The sequence below is a fragment of the Carcharodon carcharias genome, chromosome 2 (genome assembly GCF_017639515.1).
Source record: "Carcharodon carcharias isolate sCarCar2 chromosome 2, sCarCar2.pri, whole genome shotgun sequence".
NCBI lineage: Eukaryota > Metazoa > Chordata > Chondrichthyes > Lamniformes > Lamnidae > Carcharodon > Carcharodon carcharias.
In genome coordinates this window covers 222,467,597-222,494,685 of record NC_054468.1, presented here as the reverse complement: position 1 = coordinate 222,494,685, position 27,089 = coordinate 222,467,597, and the positions used below count along the sequence as shown (strand labels likewise).

Sequence of the window (27,089 nt, the reverse complement as noted above, 5' to 3'; positions counted from 1 at the left end):
CCTGAACAATCCAATTCAAAGTGAGTTTTCTTAACTTCAGTTCGTTGTAGACAGCAGCTTGAGGTTTAGATGCTGGGGGCTTTTTCACACTTGTTTTAGATCTTAGAATGCCTGCCCTTACACACAATTGTCGCTCCTATATCCATGTTTTCCCCCATTGTTTCACTAACTATTTGGGCTTTACCTCCATATTAATAAAACCCATCAAAGTACCAATTTTACCAGTAATCTTTGGGAAAACGAAACACTGTTTCTTAACTTCTCCAGACGAGGTGAAACATTTCAACCCTCCTTTGAAATCAATCTAGTCTGGTTTATTTAAAAATGCAAATATTCTCTTTACACCTATGTTTACCTACTTCACATTTCAAACCTAGCTTAACTTCTGTTACAACAAAGCCTTCAGACCAGCTGCCTCTAATTAAGGACATCACTGCAGGAGTTTCTCAGGATAGTGTCCCTGGTCCAAACATCTTCAGCTGCTTCACTAATGACCTTCTTTCCATCATAGGTTCAGAAGTGTGGATGTTTGCTGATGATTGCACAATGTTTAGCACCATTCGCGACTGCTCAGATACTGAAGCAGTCCAAATGCAGCAAGGCCTGGACAATATCCAGGCTTGGGCTGACAAGTGGCAAGTAACATTCATGCCACACAAGTGTCAGGCAATGACCATCTCCATCAAGGGAGAATCCAACCATCGCCCCTTGATGTTCAATGGCATTACCATCGCTGATTACTCCACTAACTACATCCTGGGGGGGGGGTACCTTTGACCAGAAGGTGAACTGGACCAGTCATATAAATACTGTGGCTACAAAAGCAGGTCTGAGAGTAGGAATCGTGCGATGAGTAATTCAGCTCCTGACTCCCCAAAGCCTGTCCACCATCTACAAAGCTCAAATCAGGAGTGTGATGGAATACTCCCCACTTGCCTGGATGAGTGCAGTTCCCACAACACTCAAGAAGCTTGATAACATCGAGGACAAAACAGCCTGCTTGATTGGCATCCTATCCACAAATGTTCACTCCCTCCACCACCGACGCACAGTGACAGTAGTGTGTACCATCTACAAGATGCACTGCAGGAATTCACCAAGGCTCCTTCGACAGCACCTTCCAAACCCACAACCACTACCATCTGGAAGGACAAGGGCAGCAGATAGATGGGAACACCACCACCTGGAAATCGCCCTCCAAGTCAATCACCATCCTGACTTGGAAATTTATCACCATTCCTTCACTGTTGCTGGGTCAAAATCCTGGAACTCCCTTCCTAACAGCACTGTGGGTGTACCTACACCAAATGGACTACAGCGGTTCAAGGCAGCAGCTCATCATCACCTTCTCAAGGGCAACTAGGGATGGGCAATAAATGCTGGCCCAGCAAGCGACACCCAAATCCCAAGAATGAATAAAGAATAAAGAAATGAAGTCACAGTCTCTCTCACACACACAGACAGAGACACAGACAGACAGACATAGACACCACTCTTACTCTACAACAAATTCCAATAACATTATGCAAATTATTATTTCTTCCTAACACAGCATTTATTGCCCATCCCTATTTCCCTTGAGAAGGTGGTGGTGAGCTGCCTTCTTGAACCACTGCAGTCCATGTGGTGTAGGTACACCCCCAGTGCTGTCAGGAGAGGAGTTTCAGGATTTTGACCCAGCAACAGCAAAGGAACGGCGATATATCTCCAAGTCAGGATGGTGAGTGACTTGGAGGGGAACTTCCAGGTGGCAGTGTTCCCATCGATCTGCTGCCCTTGTCCTTCTAGGTGGTAGTGGGTTCAGAAGGTGCTGTCAAAGGATCCTTGGTGAATTCCTGCAGGGTATCTTGTAGGTGGTACACACTGCTGCCACTGTGCATCGGTGGTAGAGAGAGTCAATGTTTATGGATGTGGTGCCAATCAAGCAGACTGCTTTGTCCTGGATGCTGTCAAGCTTCTTGAGTGTTGTGGGAGCTGCACTCATCCAGGCAAGTGGGGAGTATTCCATCACACTCCTGACTTGTGCTTTGTAGACGGTGGACAAGTTTTGGGGAGTCAGGAGGTGAGTCACTCGTCACAGGATTCCTAGCCTCTGACCTGCTCTCGTAGCCACAGTATTTATATGGCTAGTCCAGTTCAGTTTCGGGTCAATGGTAACCCCCAGGATGTAGTTAGTGGGGGATTCAGTGATGGTAATGCCATTGAACATCAAGGGGCGATGGTTGGATTCTCTCTTGTTGGAGATGGTCATTGCCTGACACTTGTGTGGTATGAATGTTGCTTGCCACTTGTCAGCTCAAGCCTGGATATTGTCCAGGTCTTGCTACATTTGGACATGGACTGCTCAGAATGAGTGGTGAATGGTGCTGAACTTTGTGCAATCATCAGCGAGCATCCCCACTTCTGACCTTATGATAGAAGGAAGGTCATTGATGAAGCAGCTGAAGATGGTTGGGCCTAGGACACTACCCCTGTGGTACTCTTGCAGTGATGTCCTGGAGCTAAGATGACTGACCACCACCAACCACAACCAACTTCCTTTGTGCTGGGTATGACTCCAACCAGAGGATTCCAGTTTTGCTAGGGCTCCTTGATGCCACACTGGGTCAAAAACGGCCTTGATGTCAAGGGCAGTTACTCTCACATCACCTTAGGAGTTCAGCTCTTTTGTCTATGTTTGAACCAAGGCTGTAATGAGAACAGGGGCTGAGTGGCCCTGGTGAAATCCCAACTGGGTGTCAGTGAACAGGTTATTATTAAGCAAGTGTCACTTGATAGCACTGTTGATGACCTCTTCCATCACTTCACTGATGATTGAGAGTAGACTGATGGGATGGTAATTGACAAGGTTGGATTTTGTGTACAGGACATACCTGGGCAATTTTCCACATAGCCGGGTAGAAGCCAGGGCTGTAGCTGTAATGGAACAGCTTGGCTAGGACCATAGCAAGTTCTGGAGTACAAGTCTTCAGTACTATTGCCTGAATATTGTCAGGCTCCATAGCCTTTGCACTATCCAGTGCCTTCAGTCACTTCTTGAGATCACATGGACCAAAATGAATTGGCTGAAGACTGGCATCTGTGATACTGAGGACCTCCGGAGGAAGCTGAGATGGAACATCCACTTGGCATTTCTGGCTGAAGATTGTAGCAAATTCTTCAGCCTTATCATATGCACTGATATGCTGGGCTCCCCATCATTGAGGATGAGGATATTTGTGAAGCCTCCTCCTCCTGTGAGTTGTTTAATTGTCCACCACAATTCAAGACTGGATGTGGTATGACTGCAGAACTTAGATCTGATCCTTTGGTTGTGGGATCACTTAGCTCCGTCTATCACTTGCTGCTTGTGCTTTTTGGCACACAAGTAGTCCTTTGTTGCAGCTTCACCAGGTTGACACCTCATTTTTAGGTATGCCTGGTGCTGCTCCTGGCATGCGCCCCTACACTTTTCATTGGACCAGGGTTGATCCCATGGCTTGTGGGGGATATGCCAAGCCATGAGGTTACAGATTATGTTTGAGTCCAATTCTGCTGCGTATGATGACCCACAGCGCCTCAAGGATGCCCAGTTGAGTTGCTTGATCTGTTCGAAATCTATCCCATTTAGCAGTGTGGTAGTGCCATACAACATGATGGATGTTGTCAATGTGAAGGTGGGAATTCATCTCCACAACGATTGTGTGGTCGTCACTCTTAACCAATACTGTCATGGACAGATGCATCTGCAGCAGGCAGGTTAGTGAGGATGAGGTCAAGTACATTTTTCCCTCTTGTTGGTTCCCTCACCACCTGCTGCAGACCCAGTCTAGCAGCTATGTCCTTTAGGACTCAGTCAGTAGACACTCTTCGTGATGTACATTGAAGAGTACATTCTGCACCCTTGCCACCCTCAGTGCTTCCTCCAAGCGATGTTCAACATGGAGGAGCTCAGCTGAGCGAGGGCAGTACATGGTAATCAGCAGGAGGTTTCCTTGCCATTTTTTGACCTGATGCCATGAAGCTTCATGGGGTCCAGAGTCGATGTTGAGGACTCTCAGGGCAACTTCCTTCCAACTGCTTACCACTGTGCCACCAGCTCTGCTGGATCTGTTCTGCCGGTGGGACAGGACATACCCTGGAATGGTGATGATGTCTGGGACGTTATCTGTAAGGTATGAATCTGTGAGGATGCTTAATTAGTCTGCCAATTTCGGCACCAGCCCCCAGGGTCGCTTCCAGTGTTGTTTCTAGGTCGATGCCAGGTGGCATCAGAAACAACCTATGCCGTTTTTGAGACTTTTTGGCAGTTTGATACAACTCAGTGGCTTTCTAGGCCATTTCAGAAGGCATTTAAGAGTCAACATGTAGGCCAGACCAGATTTCCTTTCTTAAAGGACATCAGTGAACCACATTACAACATTAGACTTTTAATTCCAGATTTTCATTGAATTCAAATCCCACCATCTTCGTGGTGGGATTCGAACTCAGGTCCCAATTACTCTGGGTCTCTGGATTACTAGTCCAGCGACAATACCACTATGCCATTGCCTCCCACATATGTAGAGGAGACACTCATATTTGACTGATTTCAATATTCAGGTAGCCTGGATGATGAGTTCATGAAGTGTTTAGAGCAGCATGATTTAGCACCAACCAGACAACAGGCTATACTGGATTTGGTAATGTGCAATGAGACAGGATTAACGAATAACCTCAGTGAAGGCGCCCCTAGGTAGCAGTGTTCATAATATGATTGAATTTCACGTTTAGTTTGAGGGAGAGAGGAGTGGATTTAATTTCATTTTAGTTTGAGGGAGAGAGGAATGAATCTAAGACTAGTGTTTTAAACTTAAATTAGGGTAATTATGTGGGCGTGAAGACAGAGCTGGCTAAAGTGAACTGGGAAATTAGGTTAAGGGATAGGTCAGTAGAGATGCAGCAGCAGACATTTAAGAAGATATTTCAGAATACTCAAAAGAAATATTCCAGTGAGAAAGAATGACTCTAAGGTAAGGAGATAACATCAGTCACTAACTAAAGTAGTTAAAGATAGTATTAAATTGAAAGAAAAAATGTATAATTCCACCAAGATGGGGGACAGGTCACAAGATTGGACAGAATATAAAGAACAGCAAAGAACAGTTAAAAGATTAATAAGGACGGAGAAATTAGAGTAGGAGAGAAAGCTAGCTAGAAATATAAAAACAGATAGTAAGATTTGCTACAGGTATTTAAAAAGGAAAAGATTAAGTGAGCATTGGTCCCCTAGAGTGTGAGGATGGGGAATTAATAATGGAAAATAAGGAAATGGCTGATCAACTGAACAGATATTTTGCATCCGTCTTGACTGTAGAGGATACAAATAACAGAAATAATTGCGAATCAGGAGATGAACGGGAAGGAGAAACTTAAAACAGTTACAATCAGCAGAGAAAGGATACTGAGAAAATTATTAGATCTAAAACTGACAAGTCCCCAGGTCCTGATGGACTTCATCCCAGGGGCTTAAAAGAAGTGGCTGCTGAGATAGTAGGTGCATTGGTTTTTAATTTTCCAAAATTCCCTAGATTCAAGAAAGGTCCCATCAAATTGGAAAATAGTCAATGTGACTCCTCTATTCAAGAAAGGAAGGAAACAGAAAGCAGGAAATTACAGGCCAGTTAGCTTAACATATGTCATAGAGAAATTGCTGGAATCTGTCATTAAGGAGGTCATAGCGAGGCACTTAGAAAATTTCAGTGCAATCAAGCAGAGTCAACATGGTTTTGTGAAAGGGAAATGTGTTTGACTAATTTATTGGAATTATTTGAGGAAGTAACAAGCAACATGGATAAAGGGAAACCTGTGGAGGTGCTGTACTTACATTTCCAGAAGGCATTTGATAAGGTGCCAAATCAAAGGTTACTACGCAAAATATGAGTTCAAAGTGTAGGGGCTAACATATTAGCATGGAGAGGGGACTGGTTAGCTAACAGGAAGCAGAGAGTAAGGATAAATAGGCCTTTTTTGGGTTGGCAAGATGTAACAAGTAGATTGCCACAGGAATCAGTGCTGGGGCCTCAACTATTTACAATTTATATCAATGACTTGGATGAAGGGACCAAATGGATGGTTGCAAAATTTAGTGATGACCCACAAAGATACGTAGGAAGGTACATTGTGAAGAAGACATAAGGGACATTGATTGATTAAGTGAGTGGGCAAAAATTTGGCAGATGGTGTATAATGTAGGAAAAGGTGAACTTGTCCACTTTGGCAGGAAGAATAGAAAACAGAATGTTATTTAAATGGAGAGAGATTACGAAACTCTTGAGATACAGAGGGGTCTTGATATCCTGGTACATGAATCAGGGAAAGTTAGTATGCAAGTACAGTAAATGCTTAGGAAGGCAAATGGAATGTTGGCTTTTATTGCGAGGAGAATGTGATACAAAAGCAGGGATGTTTTGCTACATCTGTACAGGGCATTGGTGAGACCACATCTAAAGCATAGTTTTGGTGTCCTTATTTAAGAAAGACTATAAATGCGTTAGTAGTAGTTCAGAGAAAGTTCACTCAACTGATAGCTGGGATGGTGGAGGGGGATTATCTTGTGAAGAAAGCTTAGACATATTGGGCTTGTATCCGTAGGAGTATAGAAGATTGAGAGGTGATCTTACTGAAACATAAGATCCTGAGGGGACTTGATAGGTTGGATGCTGAAAGGATGTTTCCCCTTGTGAGAGAGAACTAGGGGACAGAGTTTAAAAATAATGGTTAGATGATCCACTTTAGAGACTAGAACGAGGGTGGGGGGAAACGCAGTTTAAAAATATGGAGTCTCCCATTTAAGATAGTGATGAGAAGGAATTTTTTCTCTCAGGGGCTTGCGAACCTTTGGAACTCTCTTTCCTAAAGAGAGGTGGAGGCAGGGTCATTGAATATTTTTTAAGGCAGAAGTAGATAGATTCTTGACTAACAAAGGAGTCAAGGGTTATCAGGGGTAGGCACAATGTGGAATTGAGGCCACAATTAGGTCAGCCAAGATCTTATTGAATGGCAGAGCAGGCTTGCGGGGCTAAATGGCCTACTTCTGCTCCTAAATCGTATGTACATGTTCAGACTTACCTTTCCTTTGGGGATTCTCCCCGTGATCTCCTTCCCACTAGCCATTAGTGCTCCCATGATTACTGAATATGCCACCACACTAGAAGACAAAGGACATTACCATCAAAACACAGAAGCATTCAACATGGTTTAAAGCAGAACGTAAGTCTACAGGGTCATACCATGAACGCTAAATATTTACACCCCCGACCGGTATCAGATTTTACAATCCTCCTCTGCAGTAATGTGACCTTGAAAGGCAGTTGCAATCATTACAATAGGCACCTCATTGAGTCCAAGACAAATGGCCATTCTCCAACTAAAAAAAAATGGTCATGGAGCTTTGCTTGGATCATGTCCAGTAATGTTGGAGTGTAGCTGGCCTGTTTAGAGACCAATTGAAAGTGATTTTCAGAAAAAAAACTCTCCTGTTCCCCACCACCCCCCCCAAATTTTTTTTAATAAATAAAAGCTCAACAAGAAATCAGTGGGACTAATCGTTGTATTTTCCTAAGTTTCTAATCTTTCTGCTAATGCACCAGCTGCATTCCTGATAAGGCAGGGGTAGCAGACACAAAGCACTACAGCATGAATATTCAAACTGTCCAGGAATAAACCGAGTATCCACCTGAAAGTTCCTTCAAGAACTTTCTGGAAAGAAATAGCAATCGAAAAATAAATCGGACCAAATTGCTAGGAAAAATACTTGCATTTATGTTGTAACTTTCATAATCTCATGATATGTCTCAGCCCTTTACAGTCAATGAAGTACTTTTGAAGTGTGGACGCTGTTATAATGTAGGAAACACAGCAGCCAATTTGCGCACAGCAAGCTCCCACAAACAACAATGTGACGATGAACAGATGTTCTACTTCTGGTGTTGTTGATTGAGGGTTAAATATTGACCAGGTCAATGTATCCCCTGTTCTTATTCAAAATAGCATCATGCGATCTTTTAAATCCAGAAGAAGGCTGAGGGAGTCTCAGTTTAACATCACATTCAAAAGATAGCACCTCCAACAGTTCAGGACTCCTTCAGTACTACTGAGGCAAGAGTATCTGTCTATATTTCTGTGCTCAAGTCATTGGAGCAGCATTTGAACATGCCACCTTTTGACTTAGAGGTGAAGTCCTACCAATTGACCAATGCTGACATTTCTCATTCCCAAAGTACTTTTTTTAGGACTTACTTTCTCCTTTAGCACATTTAATAGCAAAAGGTAATACTCTACTAACCTGGATCCTCTAGAGAGAGGCATTAGATTGTAAAAGTAATACACCAAAGAAAGGATTAGGTTGCACACTGCATCTGCCTCCTGGTTTAAAGAGAAAATAAAACAAACATTATTCATGAAAACAGCAGTTTTTTATCAATTAAATATAGAGAGAAGGCACAGTACGCTTCTTATGGGTAGAGAGGGTGGGCAACTTGCTTGTAGGCTACTTAGAGGCACTTGACAGCGATTTCAGAGGTGACTTAAACTCCCCTTCTTTAACCTCCATTCAGCATACCCACACAATAAGGCTGCATTTAGGAATTATGTGCAGTCTAATCTAATGTCAGAATCGAAGATACATGCTGCCACTGCGCACTGATGCTCCAATGGCCCACAGTGATAGAGTTGTATGATTTAAAGCAAAAAGAATTCCCATTTTAACGAACTTTCATTCAATAGAGCAAACATGATTTTGAAGCAAACCTCAAATAAAATTGAACAGTGCAACTGTTAGAAAATAAGGAAAACTGCAAATAGAAAATCAATGGACAAAACTGAACAATCAACAAGATTCACTTCTGTTGCTGTTAGAGATGCAAGGTTAGATTATAGGCACTTGGTGTCTTGAATCCCCATTAACACTTTTCCCCATACTCACTGGTGCTTCAAATTAAACTGATTCCTTAAAAAAATCATGGGACCTGGAGGAATGGATTGGTCATTAGAGAATGGTATTCTTTATCCTCAACTCTAGACAACTTGGAAGCCTACAGATAAAATAGTCCTAGCTTGGCTTACAGCAGGAAGATCTTTGTTGGTAAGCTAGCCGGTATTAGACAGTTAAACTGCAGCATTACTTTTACGTGTCGTTGGAAGTCCCTTCGCCTCAGTCCTTACCATTCTGTTCTCAAGTAGCCCAGATAAATGACCAAAGTCCACTCCACATTAGGCAAGCAGAAACTCTACATATCTAAATAGCTTGGCTTGGAGATTATTTGGCATGATGATGGGTTTCTGTATTTATCACATGTCTGATCACTAAAAGATTGCAGTTGAATATATACTGCGGATACTTTATTATCCTAAACAAAAGTGTAACCTTTTAAGATGGTTATTTTGAGGGAATGTAAGTATGGACAAATTATCATATACAAACAATAGTTTGAGACATAGTGGGAAGTTATGTCCATCTTTTGAAAGAGTAAATAATAATCCCCATTGCACCATGAACTAGAAATATTCTTAAGATCTTCAGATTATATGCCATGCCTCCAGAAATTGTGATCTTAAGGAAAACACCATGTTGTTCTTACCCCAAGCTCAGTGGAAAGTATCAATGCTTTTCCTTTGCTACTCAGGTCTTTATACAATGCTTCTATTTCATCGTGGTATTGCTGTGTTCTCTCTTCTGTTGTTTGGGTTTCCACAGAAAAGAGCATGTTTCCAACTCTAGTGAAAAAATGAGCGACATGGAGAACATTGAAGGGAAAGTAATATTTAATGTATTGTATTTCTTAATGACAATTTCATAGAATAAGTCAATTCAGAAACAAACTTTGATGCTCATCAAGGGATGGCAATGGGGCATTGTTCTTTGCACTCAGTACAATCATCAGCACCCTCATGTCAGATATACTCTGCTCTATTGCAACAATGGGATGGAGGCACAATCTCAAAAAAAATGTACACACTTCTGCACCCAATTGATACCCGCATGCTCCACATCAGCTATTCATATGTGCTAAGTAACCAGCCCGATTGTGTGCTGAATTTTGGATGGTATTGTGTACTTAGGAACTGGGTTAAGGCTGGCTAAAAACAGATATCTTAGGCCACATACTGACAGAACAGAAAGCCAGGGCAATTTTATCCATCAGTCCAGCTGGACAGAGATGAAGAAATGCCATTTGGCCCATCAAAGGTCATTTCTCTAGTGCAAGAAATTTTCCATCTTGACATGGGATTGTATTTTCGATAACTCTTGCCTTGTCTTTATACATGTGCCATTCCTATTCAATAATAATTACAACATGAATAAAAGTCAAACTTTACACCAATTATTTATTCACCTGTAGAGTGGTCAACCAACCTGTCACCCGTGATGGTAATGGTGAATCCATCATACTCCTTTCCTTGACTTTTTAAACTGGGCACCTTTGTGTTTACTGTGAAGCCATCCCGAGTTTTGCTGTTGAACTGCTTCCAAACAAAGAAAAAGATGTCAAGATTACCATCGGCAATTTTCAAGTCGTGCCAAAATTTTAAAACCTGCATCTTCCAAAGAATTCCTTCCCTCCTTCCCAAAAAACTTAAAGGTCATAAGAACTAGGAGCAGGAGTTGTACACACAGCCCCTCGAGCCTGTTCCACTAGTTAATACAATCGTGGTTGATATTCTGCCTCAACTTCACTTTCCCTCCTGCTCCCCATATCCCTCGATTCCAAGACACCAAAAATCTGTCTACCTCAGGCGTGAATATGCTCAAAGATGGAGCAACCACAACTGTCTGGGGTAGACAATTCCAAAGATTCAGAACCTGAGTGAAGAAATGTCTCAACTTAGTCATAAATGATTGATCCCTTATTCCTGACACTATGTCCCTGTTCAAATACATATCTGTTTTCTCATACAAAGAACCTTAACTTAATGATGCATTGGTTACATATGCAGAAAGTTCCTGATGTCTCAGCTGGTAAATTTCACTGTCTAGCATGGAACTGAACCATACTAATTTAATCAGTTTGAGGTTTGATGTGCTGAAATTGCACATTATTAAGTGTTGGATTGTTGCAGGTTATGCATGCAAGGTTTACCAGTTGGTCAAATACCTTCCAATAATCCACCTTGGCAAATTACAGATTCACAGAACAAGCAATGACATATCAAAATATTGACTATTTGCACTTTCTTTGACAGAATTTAGCAAGTGTTAGCAAAAAAAAGCTGTCTCCTAAAAATTTGGAAGGTATCGGAAAGACAATGCTTTTAGAATCCCTCCTACACCATCTACTGTTTTTCCCCAGAGTAGACAACTAATGTGTTCCCAGGCCACAACCTCATGATTTGACTGCTATTTCCAAATTACTGATTTTAATGTTATTTGTAAGTGAGGTTGTAAAATGGATGTGAATACTGACAGGTCTCTGGTCATTTTCAGATTCTAGGATACTGGCATCAGTACTACTAAATCAAGCTCCCTTATCCCAGCAGCAGACTCATAGGTCTTAAGTTTTACACCAGTAGATACAGCAAGAGCCAGCTCATGGAACCTGAATTAAAATTAGGTCAGTAGCTTCCAGAGTCAAATAGTCACTCATCCTGCCATCAGGGACCCATTCAAACCCAGGTATCAGAAGTGAAATGCAGTCTTAACATCAATATCTAATGGTCCAAGTTTCAAAACAAACATCAAATATTTTAATATTGTGAAAATATTTTCTTTGACAAATTTACTTTCATAATTGGAAGAAGGTCTTCAATTTTTCTCACTTTCTCCAGGGCATCTCGCACTTCGGAAAGGCCTTTGGGATTATTAGCACTAGAAGAGAGGAAGGAAAAATAACTTCTATTTTTAGAAGGACATCTTAATTTTAACTGAAGTCAGAAAGTCTCATTCCTCTGAGTCATTTTCTACATACTTGAAAACTACAAGCATTCAAAATTGAAGAGCAGGAAAAGACCGCCTGGCCCATCAAGCATCACTAGGGACAAACATTTTGTCTAAAAAAAACTCTTCCCTCCCTCCACATCATTGATGCGCAATATCCGGGGAGAGGCAAAAAGAGAGAAAAAAAAAATGAAGAAAATCCCAGGATGAGATTGGGGAAAAAAATACTCTGGGAAATTCCTGACTGCACCCTCCACTACCCCAGCGATTGAAACCAGTGCAGGAAATCATGAGACAAAATGATGTCTAAAAGACACTACAAAACTAGGCACACTGTTAGATAGATTAAAAAGTGTGAAATTATACTGCCTTAATTAAACCATCTGGTAATGGTAGCATCTAAACTGTACCCTACAGAACAGAAATTGCAAGGATAGATTCTTAGCCTGTGCTAAATTAGTTGATCTTAGCCACATTGCAGTAAGCTAGATGCAACACCCCTGAATTAGGGACAGAAAAGCAGAAGAAAGTCAAATTTCTTTAGCCAAATCAGAATGAATGACTAGGGCTAAAAAGAGCACGAGGGGGGATATTGAGTGAGGGCAGTGATGGGCTCAGCTGCCATGTCCCCTTGGTAGGACAGCCTGTCAACACTCAACTATATAAATTCATATTTGAAGAGGGGGTATGTACTACAGGACGTGCCCAGCAATTGTTAAGCCCTCAGTCAAGGAAACGGTGAGAAAATAGGCACAAAAAAAATTCAAAGCAATAAATCCATCAGGTTTAGCAGGCATGTTCAAAACCTTGGACCCATTATTAAAACAATCACCATGGGACAAGAGTCACATGTAGGCCAAACCAGGTAGAGACCCCTTGCCTGAAAGTCATTAGTGAACAAACTCGGTTTATACAATAATCCAACAAAGTTTATGATTATTTTCTGATGCCAGCCACAAATTATCAGACCTAATGAATTCAGTTTCATAATTTGCCATGGCAGGATTTGAACTCTCAATCTCTGGGTTACTGATCCACTAGCATAACCACCCCCCACCTCCTGAACCCGGTATTAACTCTTGTATTAAAGGCTCAGGTGGGATTTGAACTCCTGGCCTTCTCTACCACTCAGCAACGTCTGCCTGGAAGCAGTGTTGTTTAGATATTGTGACAGGAACCAAGAATTATTCTAAGAACAAGTAAAAACTTTATCACAGGGTTATATAAATAGTTGAAAGGGTAAAATTGGCTCAAGTAAGTCCAAACTTGAAGTTGACTGAACACCTACCAAATCATTGACCTCAGATCAAGTCAAAGGCACAACCATTGATTTAGAGACAAGGGTGCAGAATCCAGAAACAGAATACTGTAAACTAAACATACCACTTTCTAAAACCTGGCATATCTATCAATCAGGTCCAAACCTTACTAGACCTTTACTGCAGTGAATAGTTCTTTTGTTTAAGCTACTGGCTGGTCGGGCAGCCCTTGAGGTAGGGAGCTCCACCAGGTTCCTCAGGTAAGGAACTAGAGATCAATAATACATTCAAAAGCTTTCCTTTGCTGCAAGAGGAAACAATGCTATAACTTACAGGGAGATTGCGCTATGACAGCGAGGTTTTATAAGATGATAATGTTTTGGGATTGTCTCTCTAATTCCAGGTAAAATGAATAGTAAAGAGGGTCACATGATTCGCTTCAAATTCTGCCCGACAACAAGACTGGGAGGCTTGGTTACCATGCGGAAAGAGGAGGTCCCGGGTCAGACGTACTGGGAGCAAAGTGTCAAATGTTCACACATGAAAACAAAGGTAAAAGCAGCTTGACTAACTGTGGATGGACTTTCAGTCTCCAAGTTTTGGACAGAAAAGGGAAAAGAGAGAAAGGTCTTAGGGAGAGACACAAAGGCTGCAGTTGGTGTGATCAGCAGGGGGAATAAGGCTGCAAGCTCTCAAATGTAAAAATGAGAAATGCAAGAAGAAAGACTGTCTCTGGTCAAAGAAACGCATGCCGTGGCAATTTAAGGAATCTGGATGATTCATCCTGGTGTGGCCAGGGGATGGGGAAAAAATCACTGGAGTGGGCCTTACTGCTAGTATTTGGTTCAGGACTTCTCCAGAAACTGAGAGAAGTGCCTTGTGACGGTCACTCGACATTATGACTTGTTGAAACGGGGAGAAGCAAACCTGTGGGAAGCTGCAAGTGATGTTGGACTATTTCCTGTAAAAACTACAATGCTGTAGAGAGTAGGCAGTGAAATGCAACTGGGGCATGGAGTTTAATTGGGGCATGGGGTTTTCGGTTGTGTTAAAAAGTTAAAGGGAAGATATATTTTCTGTAGTTTAGAGTGTTAGCTGCCTATCAAATAGTGTTAAGTCAAGGTTGCTTTTATTTTGTTTGTTACAGTAAAAGTCTTAAAGCTTGAAATCTTGCCATGTTGGTCACTGGAAATTCAAATCTTATTGAACGTTCAGTCTCTACAGGAATCATAACAATTGAAGTAGCTTTAATAACCCCTCCACATTTACAAAACAGGTCAAAATAAGCCAAAGCCACCCAACACAGCTGCCATTATACTTATATTGCTGTAACTCAAAAGCATCCACTGTAGTTGCAGTTTCCTTCAAAAACACTATATTTTGGAAGTGCTGTTGCTAAAGTCTTTTTTTATTATAGAATAACACAGTATGAAAGATTAGCCTGCAACTCTTTAACTGGTCCAACAAAATAAAAGAAAAGTGAATTACCCGTGATAAACAAGAATTCTGTCTTTTATAAAATTGAGTATTTTGTCGAAATATGCCAGGTACCGCATATTAATGATTTGACCCCTAAGGAAGAAAGAACACAATTATTTACTACTAATATAAACACTACATAATAGGATTTACAGAACACAAGAGCTTGAAAAACTTCAATTGACAAGCACATGGAAACCTCATATTAACAGGACGTGGAGGTTCCCTTATACCAGGAAATCACTATATCCGAAAGTAAGCTGAGGGGGTTAGAAGATCTGCTCTCAGTGTTTAGATGGTGTATAAGTGATATATTTATTTAAAATTTTCTCTGTTTCCTTCACACTCACTTGCTCTCATCCGCAAGTATACCAGTCCTGAAACTCACCATGTTGACTATCACAGGAGCAAAACTGAATTTTATCCTTCAGTGGTGCACACTGATTAATACAGACCGACAAAGTTTTGGTACAGTAGTTTCGAAGACCACATACCTTGGGGACTACACAAAGCTTAAATCAATGTTCCCATTCACATGCACATATTTGTGGTTGCTAATATTGATAGATCTTGGTGTTCTGATTTAGGACTTGCTACCATCCAGCCATTGCCAAACCATCAGGCTCACATTATTTAAACAAACTAGCAAACAAGAATCATAAACATAAGTGGAACTAAGCTGACTGGGCTTCAAGGGTCATAATGGGGTTTATGTATGGTCCAGATTATTTTAGTGAACCGAGAGCTGCAGCAACAGATTGTTCCAATAACAGCTTTTGAGCATATCCTTTCCAAGGACAACAGTAGTATTTCTACATCCAATCCCCTCTTCCTCCACTCCCTCCAACACAAGCATGTTGGATTAATAAATTAAGACAGTCTTGGGACAGAATCCAAACATGTCACAAGTTAGTCTATTTTGTGAACCAACAAAGAACAGCACAAAGTTTCAACAGTTAGCATCCCTGCAACCCCACAATAAGCACTTTTGCTTTACTTGTTCCCATCCTCAATATGCCAATTCGCCAGGTGGAGAATCACAGGAGTAAAACTGTGTTCTGCGCTTCGATGGTGTAAGCCAGGCCTGTCCAACTGGCAGCCAACAGGTTGAATCGTGGCCCACAAAGCCTCTCTATGTGGCCCCCAGAGCCATTGTTCAAAATGCCTGTAAGACAGGCAATTGCTGAAAAAGACTTTTTTTGTCAAAGCTTTTCATCTTGCACTTATCAGGACAATTCGCAAGAATACTAAATTTAAAGTGAATAATGATTTATATTGTCTGAGAAGAGGGTGCTGATTGGTTGACAAGTGGACTGTGGTAGAAGGATGTGTGTGTGTGTTGGTGGGGGGGAAGAGAGAGAGGGGGGGAAGAGAGAGAGGGAGTAAAGAAGAGAGAGGGAGTGAGCATGGGAGAGGGAGTGAGGGTGTGTGGGAGAGTGCTTGACGGTATGTGTGTGGGACAGAGTGAGGGAGTATGTTGGAGAGTGATTGAGGGAGGGAGTGTGCCTGGCTCACTCCCAATCTCAGGATTTTCAGTCACCTTCACCACCACATACTAAGTGGGTGAGGGCGAGTGAGTTAACACCATGAGACTGGGAGTGAGCTGGAGATTCTCTTGCAGTCTAATGGTCATTTTTATTAATTACTCCTTTTTTTAAAAAAATTGATTTATTGCTTTGATATTGCTTTACAAAATTTTGCTCAGCAAGTGGTTTCTAACCTTCATACTCAACTTTTTTTTTAAAAATTCATGTATATTTCTGAAATCTGTTCATCAGGCCCTTGAGTGAGAAAAAAACAGAAATGTGGCCCCACCACACAAAAAGGTTGGACAAGTCTGGTGTAAGCTCAGGTTGGGGTATCAGTCTTGGCTCAATGCTAGCACTCTCATCAAGTCATGAGTCCAAGCCTTAATCCAGAGATTCTTACAATGTTGCAGGTGCTATCTTTCGGATGAAAAATTAGAACAGGTGGGACTTCAGTTTATCTGGAGAACGTAAAAGCTCCCATGGCATTATTAAAAGGGCAAGGAAGTTCTCCTTGATGTTCTATCCAACATTTACCTTTAAGCCATATCACTACAAGTCTGGTCACTTGTTTCATGGCTGTTTTTGAAGCTTGCTGAGCTTATATTGGCAGCCATGTTTCCTAACAATACAACAATGAGTAGACTTCAAAGGTATTTTCTTTGCTTTGGGATATCTTGAGGTCATGAATGGTGCTATAAAATTGCAAGTTCTTTCTTCATAGCCTTTATGAAGGGACAACATTATAATTGTTAAACAAAGTGGTCTTTCCTTTAAACTTCCATGCCAACTTAATCATTCCCATTATGTTGCCCTCAAGAGTGAGAAAATCAATTTTCATTGGGAAAATAAAGCCAATAGAAAGTTATAGAAAACAAAATAAATAAGTAATTGTCAAAAACAGAGTTAAAAACTTCCATAACAAAAACAGAATTACCTGGAAAAACTCAGCAGGTCTGGCAGCATCGGCGGAGAAGAAAAGAGTTGACGTTTCGAGTCCTCATGACCCTTCGACTGAGTTCGGTCGGAGGGTCATGAGGACTCGAAACGTCAACTCTTTTCTTCTCTGCCGATGCTGCCAGACCTGCTGAGTTTTTCCAGGTAATTCTGTTTTTGTTTTGGATTTCCAGCATCCGCAGTTTTTTTGTTTTTAAAAACTTCCATGATTTGAAATAAATCAATTTCACTTGTTCAGCAAAATGAAGATATACCTGATGAGGTTTATATGATTATTGAAGCCTCGGCTCAGGCTTTGAGCTGGCATCTGGTCTAACCATAGTACTGGTTGATCAGGATCCGCAATCCTATGGTTGAAGTGCAAAAAAAAGCTCAATTAACTTGTGCAGTAAACCCAAATGATCCAGAGTCAGCCACTTATCAACACCGCCAGTTTAGCCTAAGCTTTTTGTAGTGTGCCAAGTGAGTCAATGTTTCCTGTGGCAGCAGCTACAACAGCAAAAGCACTGTCCAGTCAAGGGTCGACTCCATCGTGAGTGACTGGATCACTTCTTGCCTGAACCAAGAATATTTTTGACTCTGGCGTGACCCTCAGGTTCAGTGAAATTTAGGCACAGACAGCATTTAAGCGGTGTCATGACAGCAATTACCTAGGCTCCTTGGGACAGAAGTGAAAACTTGCTTTTCTTCATCCTCTCATTAAAACAATAATCTCACTATGTGAAGCGTCATGGTCACCAGTACCTTACCAAAGTCATTATTCTTCATTTTTGAGGCTGGGTAATGTGCTCATAGACTACTGTTCCATGAGGATCATCACATCAATGCCCAATCATATCCTCATCCAACATACACATACTTTAACGGCAAGTGTCACTCAATTACAATCTGGAGCAGGAACGCAAGGAAGATTTCTCTCCTGCCCCTTCACCAGGTCTCTATTCTATATTTCAATTGTATCAGTTAGTTGATTATTGCCTTTCCTCATTAAGCAGGTGGTGCTATCACAGTTTACATCTACTAACATAGCGGATCATGGATTACACTTGGGAACTTCCTGATTTTCTGGCTCAGGCCATCATCCATGCAGCATGACATGAACGAAACTCCAGTGAAACAAGTCCACAGCTTTACCAAATATTTCAACGCTAGGGAATGTGGATCAGATGGTGCATCCTATGAGGAATGACTAAATAAACTGGACCTTTATTTCTGGAGTTTAGAAAAATGAGAGGCAATCTCATTCTAACATACAAAATTCTTACAGGGCTCAACAGGGTCGATGTAAGAAGGATGTTTCCCCTGGCTGGGATGGTAAGAACCAGGGGACAGAGTCACAGAACAACAGGCAGGTCATTTAAGATTGAAATGAGGAGGATATTCTTCACTCAGAGGGTGGTGAATCTTTGGAATTCTCTACCCCAGAGGGCTGTGGAGGCTCATTGAGTTATGTTCAAGACTGAGATTGACAGATTTCTACAAATTAAAACATCGAGGGATAGTGCAGGAAAATGGTACTGAAATAGAATATAAGCCATGATCTCACTGAATGGCAGAGTGGGCTCAAAGGGCTGAATGGCCGATTCCTGCTCCTATTTCTTATGTTCTTATTTTGAGGGGAGATCAGTTTTGACGAACAGGTCACTTAATTTGACAAATGCTTCAATTTCAACACCTCCAAAGATGCATTTACACACAAGGTATAATCCAAATCCTCACCTTGTTGCATACTCCTACATGATGCACGGCACTGATAAAATAAAGAGCTAGAAAATAGGATTCCTTAAACAAACCAAAAGCTTATCTTTATTGTCCGTCAAAACGTGTAGAGTGATGTCTGCACTAAACGATGGAATTTATATTATGGATTGGACATTTCATGGCAAATTGGCCAATATCCCAACAACTGGCTACCAGAGTCAGCTGTTGTTTTTATTTTTTGATTTTAACATGGTTCACTGCTATAATTATTTAGTCACAAGTAGCCTTTGTTATAAGCATTGAGAAAGCACTGAAATATGTTGCAGCTGAAAAGATCACCCCATTCTCAGTTGGAATCCTATCATCTCTATATGCCATTACCTCCTCCATTTCACAGCAATATCAAACATGTCCTTCCACTGCATCAATCTTGTTTTGCCATTTACACGAATTTTTGAATTTGACCATGCTCGTTGCACAACCTGCATAATTTCTAATGTTGCAAGTCCCATAGCTGCAGAGACACAAAATAATTGTAAATTAAAACAGAACACATTTGGTATAAATATTTATGATTTTTCTATTGGATTGGTATATTTTATTCCTTAGTTCCAAATCTTCTGCACCACACACCTTTCACACATGAAGCTGAAGTGCAAGTGTTGGTAACTATTCAACTGTAGAGGCCCTCACATCCAAGATTCATCTTAGTCCATCATCTCTTCTTTTTAGCAATGGTTTCTCTTAAGCAGCTGGGAACCCAGTGATTTCTTCCACCCGACATCCTTGGCCCGGAAGCACAAATGCAGTTACCCACGTTGAGATCAGTTAATATATCAGAAGGTGCACCGAACCTGGGAGCCCAGGATAAGTCCACCATCCATTCTATGATATATTCAGCTCATCTTCAGCAAACTTTTTTCTTCAGTGTCTTGTGAAGATTCAACAATAAGATGAACTTCTTCTGTCACTTTATAATATTCAGTTGGATATTCAGAAAGCATATGTCCACTGTAAAGAACTATATGAGGCACGTATTCCCTCTGCCACCATTTAACAGAGAACTATTAACTGCACAGAATTAAAACTCAAAACAGCCGAGGTCAGACCTTTGGTAAGAAAGCCAATCATAGATTGAAATCCAATGAAATGGAGAGAAAATATTGTTTTTTTTATAAAAAAAGATACGCAAGAGGAGATTAGTTTTTTTTTTGTTTTACAAATATTATGATTACAACAGGAAATATTTCAAACTTAAAAGGTTTTGAAGACAAGGATTCAGCCAGAAGTACATTGTACCAGTACAAAAAGACTGCAAATATGGATGATTAGAAACACAACCAGACAGAATCATTGGGATAAATGGGTCTAGCAAAATATTCTGCTCACAAACTGCAGAGGGTGCCATTGTGCATTAGCGTACCATGATGTTAGGCACTGAAAACTGTTTCTCAAAAAAAATTAAACATCGACTATTCCTGTACATAGCAAAATTTTCAATGAGTGTTCTTCTTATTGAGGGATTTACTGCTGAGGTTGGGCGAAGGGGAGACAGAAGTTGAGGCAGTAGGGTGCACAACCTGGCCCACCCAGGTGACAAGATTCTCCGCTAGAACCATCTCAAGAAGCAGTTGAACCTACTGAGCAATGAGGCGATGGCCCAGACCCTGCTGTGGCAGGCGGTGTAGTGGTATTGCCACTGGACTAGTAATCCAGAGACCCGGGTGATGCTCTGGGGACCCAGGTTCAAATCCCACTACGACAGATGGTGAATTTAAATTCCAGATATTTCTTGATTTGAAAGTTTAATGATGTCAGGAAGATATAGTAATGTTATTGGAATTACTGTAAAATAGTGGTGTGTGAGAGAGAGACTTAATTCGATTAAAGGCAGCTGGTCTGAAGGCTTTGATGTATTAGAAGTATGAGCTAGGTTTGAAATGTTAAGTAGGTAAACATGGGGGAAGTTTAGAATGTAAGGTGTGAAAGAATATTTACATTTTTAAATAAAATAGGCTAGCTTGAATTCAAAAGGGGGAGTGAAATATTACACCTAACCAGCAGAAGTTAAGAAAGTCTGTTTATTTTTCCCAAAGATTACTGGTAAAATTGGTCCTATGATAATTTTTTATGATCAGGGAACTAAAGTCTAAAGACATAGTGAAACAAAAGAGAATTTGCATTCAAAAGGGGAAAATATGTATAAAGAAGCGAAGGCTGTTAGGGAAGGATTTCTAAGATCTAAAACAAGTGTGAAAAAGCCTCCAGCATCTATGCCTCAAGCTGCTGTCTACAAAGAACTGAAGGTAAGAAAAATCACTTTGAATTGGAATGTTCAGGGCATCATGTTTCTTTGCCTGAGTCTTTTAAAATCTGTGTGTCTTACATGAAAGTGTAACTGGCAGTTAGATTAACTAGGGGGTTTTAGAAGTTATCATAGTGGTAATTTGTAGATCTATGTGTGTACTTAAAAACATTTCTTCTATTAATAAAGGTTTAATTTAGTTTCGTAAGAAACCTATATGGTCTTATTACTGCTGAATTCAAGGCATACATCTCGAAATTTATACAAATAGCGAAACAGTTGTGGCAGTTGTTTCAAGTTTCCCTTTGGGATTTGAGCAGCTCAGCATTTACCATCGGCTGTGCCATAACAATGATGACCATGAAACCATTGCCAATTGTCGTAAATAACTATCTGGTTCACGAAATGTCCTTTAGGGAAGGAAATCTGCAGTCCTTAACTGGACTGGTTTATATGTGACTCTTGATCCACAGCAACATGGTTGACTCTTAAATGCCCTCTGAAATGGCCAAGCAAGCCACTCAGTTGTATCAAACCTCTACAAAGTCTAAAAGAAATGAAACCGGCATTGGCCTGGGCGCTGGGAACAACAACAGCAAACTCAGCCCTGTCGATCCTGCAAAGTCCTCCTTACAAAATTGTGGGAGAGCTATCTCACAGACTAGACAAGCAACAGCCTGACATAGTCATCTTCATGGAATCGTATCTTACAGGTAATGTCCCAGGCACCACCATCACCATCCCCGGGTATGTCCTGTCTCACCAGCAGGACAGACCCAGCAGAGGTGGCAGCACAGTTGTATACAGTCAGAAAGGAGTTGCCCTGGAAGTCCTCAACATCGACTCCAGACCCCATGAAGTCTCATGGCATCAGGTCAAACATGGGCAAGGAAATCTGCTGATTACCATGTACCGCCCTCCCTCAGCTGATGAATCAGTGCTCCTCCATGTTGAACATCATTTGGAGGAAGCACTGAGGGTGACAAGAGCACAGAATGTACTCTGGGTGGGGGACTTCAATGTCCATCACCGATAGTGGCTCGGTCACACCACTACTGACCCAGCTGGCCAAGTCCTAAAGGACACGCTGTTTGGAGAGTGCAGGAGGGCATGCCAGGAGCAGCGCCAGCTGCTAGACTGGGTCTGTGGCAGGTGGTGAGGGAACCAACAAGAGTGAAAAATATACCTGACCTCATCCTCACCAACCTGCATGCTGCAGATGCATCTGTCCATGACAATATTGGTAGGAGTGACCACCGCACAGTTGTTGGGGAGACAAAGTCCTGTCTTCACATTGAGGATACCCACCACCATGTTGTGTGGCACTATCACAGTGCTAAATGGGATAGATCCAGCACTCAAGACTGGGCTTCCATGCGGCGCTGTGGGCCATCAGCAGCAGCAGAATTGTACTCGAACACAATCTGTAATCTCGTGGCCCGGCATATCCTCCACTCTACCATTACCATTATGCCAGGGGGTCAACCCTGGTTTGAAGAGTGCAGGAGGGCATGCCTAGAAATGAGGTGTCATCCTGATGAAGCTACAACACAGTACTACTCATCTACCAAACAGCTTAAGCAGCAAATGATAGACAGAGCTAAATAATCCCACAACCAATGGATCAGATCTAAGTTCTGCAGTCCTGCCACATTCAGTCATGAATGGTGGTAGACAATTAAACAACTCACTAGAGGAAGAGATTCCACAAATATCCCCATCCTCAAAGATGGGAGAGCCCCAGCACATCAGTGCAAATGATAAGGCTGAAGCATTTGCTACAATCTTCAGCCAGAAGTGCAAAGTGGATGATCCATCTTGGCCTCCTCCGGAAGTCCCCAGCATCATAGATGCCAGTCTTCAGCCAATTCAATTCACTCCATGTGATATCAAGGAACAGCTGAAGGCACTGGATAGTGCAAAGGTTATGGGCCCTGACAATATTCCGGCAATAGTACTGAAGACTTGTGCTCCAGCACTTACCATGCCCCTAGCCAAGCTATTCCAGTACAGCTACAGCACTGGCTTCTATCTGGCTATGTGGAAAATTGCCCAGCTATGTCCTGTACACAAAGAGCAAGACAAATCCAACCGGACCAATTACCAGTCTACTCAATTATCAGTCCACTCAATTATCAGTCTAAACTCAATCTTCAATAAAGTAATGGAAGGGGTCATCAGCAGTGCTATCAAGCAGCACTTGCTTAGCAATAACCTGTTCACTGACTCACAGTTGGGGTTTCATCAGGGCCACTCAGCTCCTGACCTAATTACAGCCTTGGTTCAAACATGGACAAAAGAGCTGAACTCACGATATGAGAGTGATTACCCTTGACTTCAAGGCTGCACTTGACAGAGTGTGGCTTCAAGGAGCCCTAGCAACCTGGAGTCAATGGGAATCTGGGGGCAAACTCTCCACTGGTTGGAGTCATACCTAACACAAAGGAAGATGGTTGTGGTGTTGCAGGTCAGTCGTCTCAGTTCCAGGACATCACTGCAGGAGTTCCTCAGGGTAATGTCCTAGGCCCAACCATCTTCAGCTGCTTCATCAATGACCTTCCTTTCATCATAAGGTCAGGAGTGAGGATGTTCACAGAGGATTGCACCATCCATGACTCCTCAGATACTGAAGCAGCCCATGTCCAAATGCAGCAAGACCTGGACAATATCCAGGCTTGGGCTGGCAAGTGGCAAGTAACATTCACGCCCCACAGGTGCCAGGCAATGACCATTTCCAACAAGAGAATCTAATGATCGCCCCTTGACATTCAATGGCATTACCATCGCTGAATCCCCCACTATCAACATCCTGGGGGGGTTACCATTGACCAGAAACTGAACATATAAATACTGTGGCTACAAGAGCAGGTCAGAGGTTAGGAATCCTGCAGTGACTAACTCACCTCCTGACTCCCCAAAGCCTGTCCACCATCTACAAGGCAAAAGTCAGGAGTGTGATGGAATCTCTCCACTTACCGGGATGAATGCAGCTCCAACAACAACTCTCAAGAAGCTTGACAACATCCAGGACAAAACAGCCCATTTGATTGGCACCCCATCCACAAACATTCACTCCCTCCATCACCGATGCACAGTAGCAACAGCGTGTACCATCTACAAGATGCACCAGCAGAACTCACCAAGCCTCCCTTGAGAGCAGTTTCCAAACCGACAACCACTAACATCTGGAAGGACAAGGGTAGCACGCACATGGGAGCACTACAACCTGGAAGTTCCCCTCCAAGCCAATGACCATCCTGACTCGGAACTATAAATGTCATTCCTTCATGGTCGCTGGGTCAAAATCCTGGAACTCCCTCCTTAACAGCACTGTAGATGTACCTACACCACATGGACTGCAGCGGTTCAAAGGATGCATGTCCGTCTTACCCAGATAGGAGACGTTTCTATTGAATAAACAAATTTAGCAGTCACTATTACATGCAGCTGTTTACTCCAGTTGGATGGTGGTAGATGCCCATAAACATATATACAACATACACAGATCACTGCTCATCAACTTGACTGCCAGCAAGAGCATTCCACTGATAGAAAAAAGATGAGATGGTGAGTCATTCCTATCATTAAAACTCAATGATGGTATATTACCCAACTCCACCCACAGAGTTTAAAAACTGCAGTTCACGCCACAGCGAACTCACAGTAATAGGGGTGCAGAGTTGTGCATCTTGGGTTTATGCAGTTTACTACAGCAACAAAGACTGAAGTGAGAAGAAATTCCTTTACCGAGTTGTGAATCTTGGAATTCTTTACTCCAGGTAGCTGTTGATGCTTAGTTGCTGAATTGCATTCAAAACAAGAGACTAATAGATTTTTGGGTAAGAAGGAAATTAAGGGATATGGGAATAATGCAAAAAGGTGGATTGAGGTAAGTGATCAGATTTGATCTTGTTGAACAGTGCAGGAGGCTCAAAAGGCCCAATGGCCTACTGCAGCTTCTACTGTTTTTGTTGTTAAAAGGGGTGCGAAATGTTACAAAGACAGGAGCAGATTCAAGTGTAATCAACTGGGGTCCTACATGGCTCAAAAATCACATCAGAATATTCCGAAACACACTTCCTCAGCTTGAGCACCTTGCAGCTTACCTCTATGTATTCTTTTGTTTGAAAGAAAGCCAGGTGTGTCATATTGCATAAGGGAACCCAAACGATCTGCAGCGCAAATTAGCTCTTGGACCTCTACACTATAGCTTTCAAAGTTCTGAGGTAAAACATCCCTGTGATTAGAAAAACAAAAGTTTTCAATCAAGCTTAGTATACACAGGGAGTACGCAAGTACAATAATATTCAAAGTAGATAAATTTTTGAGAACCACAAGCTAATGTGATCTGGAAAGCCATCTTTTCTTTCTTTTCTCGTGATCAAATGGCTCCCCTCCATTCACCCCATGAAGACACTGACAGCTTTCTGAAGTTTCAGCATCAGGAACTGAAATTGTTTTCAATTTTTCCTTTCATAAGTCATGAATGCCAAAACCATTTGTGTATTTACTTAGCACAGTTGGAACCTGGGATCTGCGGGTTGGCAAAACTTCACTCTGCACTAGCTTACTTCATTGAGCAATCATGAGAAATCCAAAAAATCCTATTCTAAATAAGCTGCATTCAATCCTTCCAGTCTATATTCATCTTACTTCAAGTTGCATGCTCTCAATGCTCACAGCATCCAATTCAGCCTCCCACTATCAAATATGCAATCATAGTACCTTGATTTCCTTAATATCTTTTGATGGTGCACTGAAAATCTCTTCAATTCTTCGAAGACAGAGTGTATTCATTTCTTTCAGCCCCTTGCAACAGTTACCCATACTCGCCCCTAATAGCTCCACCCTTAAACATCATACACACCCAATAAAAGGTCCTACAGAGGAAGCAGAAGACAATCAATAGCTTGACAATATTACACTAGTAGTTTTTTTTAAAGAATCAAACTCACTTTATGTGAGGCTGTAATCCTGGTTGTTCTTCATAGTCTTCTATAAGGAAGGGAAGGTTTTTGGCCCAATGATCCTTAAAATTACCAGGAAGGTCGAGGTCTATATTGTACTCTGTCACCGGCAGATCGAGGTGTGCATGTAAGTAACGTGAATATTCTACAAAGGATTAAACAACAATATGCAAAGTGCTTAGAAAAGCATCCATGCTAATTCAAGACGTTCAGATTTCCCACAAAATTCAAGCCCGTATAATGCATTAATTGGTGCATTACTAACTATTAAAGTCTCTAAAATGTTGTGACAGGCTTTGCTGAAATTTTTGAGCTAATGTCTTGGAAAGCAGTTTCACCAAAATGAAGAGTGCCAATGGGGTGGTAACCTTGACAGCACATGTTAGAATTCCAACAAACTATGACAAGCACAGAAATGAGGGGCTGAACAGCCATCTTCTCTGCTGTGCTATTCCATGATTCTATGAATGAGGAGGTTTGTGCACAGGGCAAGTTTAACTTCAGCTGCATTTTCCTGTGCAGAAATATCAAGCAAGTTAGGTGCCCATCATAAGGATGGAGTGGCAAAAATCAGATAATCACTGCTGTGCACTCTTGCCTATCTCATGGAATTAGCAGAGGCTTGCCAGCCCTCTTCCCATCTCTGGGATCATGTGAGGCACATAAGGGACAAAGTAGGACCAGGAGAAACAACAGCAGCTATTTTGTTGTAAGTAGTAACAAAAGGTCACTACCCTGATAGCGAACGAGCTGCACAGATCAGCAATGTCCCAGGTTCGAGCAGGGTTTGCAAAGGCAACATTATAATTAGCCTCAGTACTCTAGGCTAAAAAGAAAAATCCACCAGTGTTCCTATTTACAATGGTTATCAAACAATCCTTGCTGGAACTACATGTGCCAACAGTCGCACAAATGATGGCCACTGGGGTGAATGACAGGAGGGTAACCTTCAGCTATGAAATTACTTTCAGGAGAAGGGAGCAGAGAAAAGCTAGCATAAAC

General features: G+C 41.8%; 1 protein-coding gene across 7 annotated transcripts in view; it reads right to left on the bottom strand.

Annotated features, from left to right (window-relative positions):
• Positions 1–27,089, bottom strand: part of ttc13 (tetratricopeptide repeat domain 13) — a 69,758-nt gene that overhangs the window by 12,655 nt on the left and 30,014 nt on the right. For 4 of the 7 annotated variants that reach the window (XM_041212956.1, XM_041212995.1, XM_041212985.1 and 1 more), the window contains 10 exons: positions 26,076–26,232; positions 25,227–25,357; positions 19,197–19,329; positions 17,369–17,461; positions 14,641–14,724; positions 11,740–11,824; positions 10,376–10,485; positions 9,600–9,735; positions 8,306–8,385; positions 7,090–7,168 (listed from right to left, as the gene is read on the bottom strand). In XM_041212956.1, coding sequence (XP_041068890.1) covers positions 7,090–7,168; positions 8,306–8,385; positions 9,600–9,735; positions 10,376–10,485; positions 11,740–11,824; positions 14,641–14,724; positions 17,369–17,461; positions 19,197–19,329; positions 25,227–25,357; positions 26,076–26,232 — 1,088 coding nt within the window. The remainder of the gene's footprint in view (positions 1–7,089; positions 7,169–8,305; positions 8,386–9,599; positions 9,736–10,375; positions 10,486–11,739; positions 11,825–14,640; positions 14,725–17,368; positions 17,462–19,196; positions 19,330–25,226; positions 25,358–26,075; positions 26,233–27,089) is intronic. The other 3 variants (XM_041212965.1, XM_041213004.1, XM_041213014.1) reach the window with 3 other exon arrangements.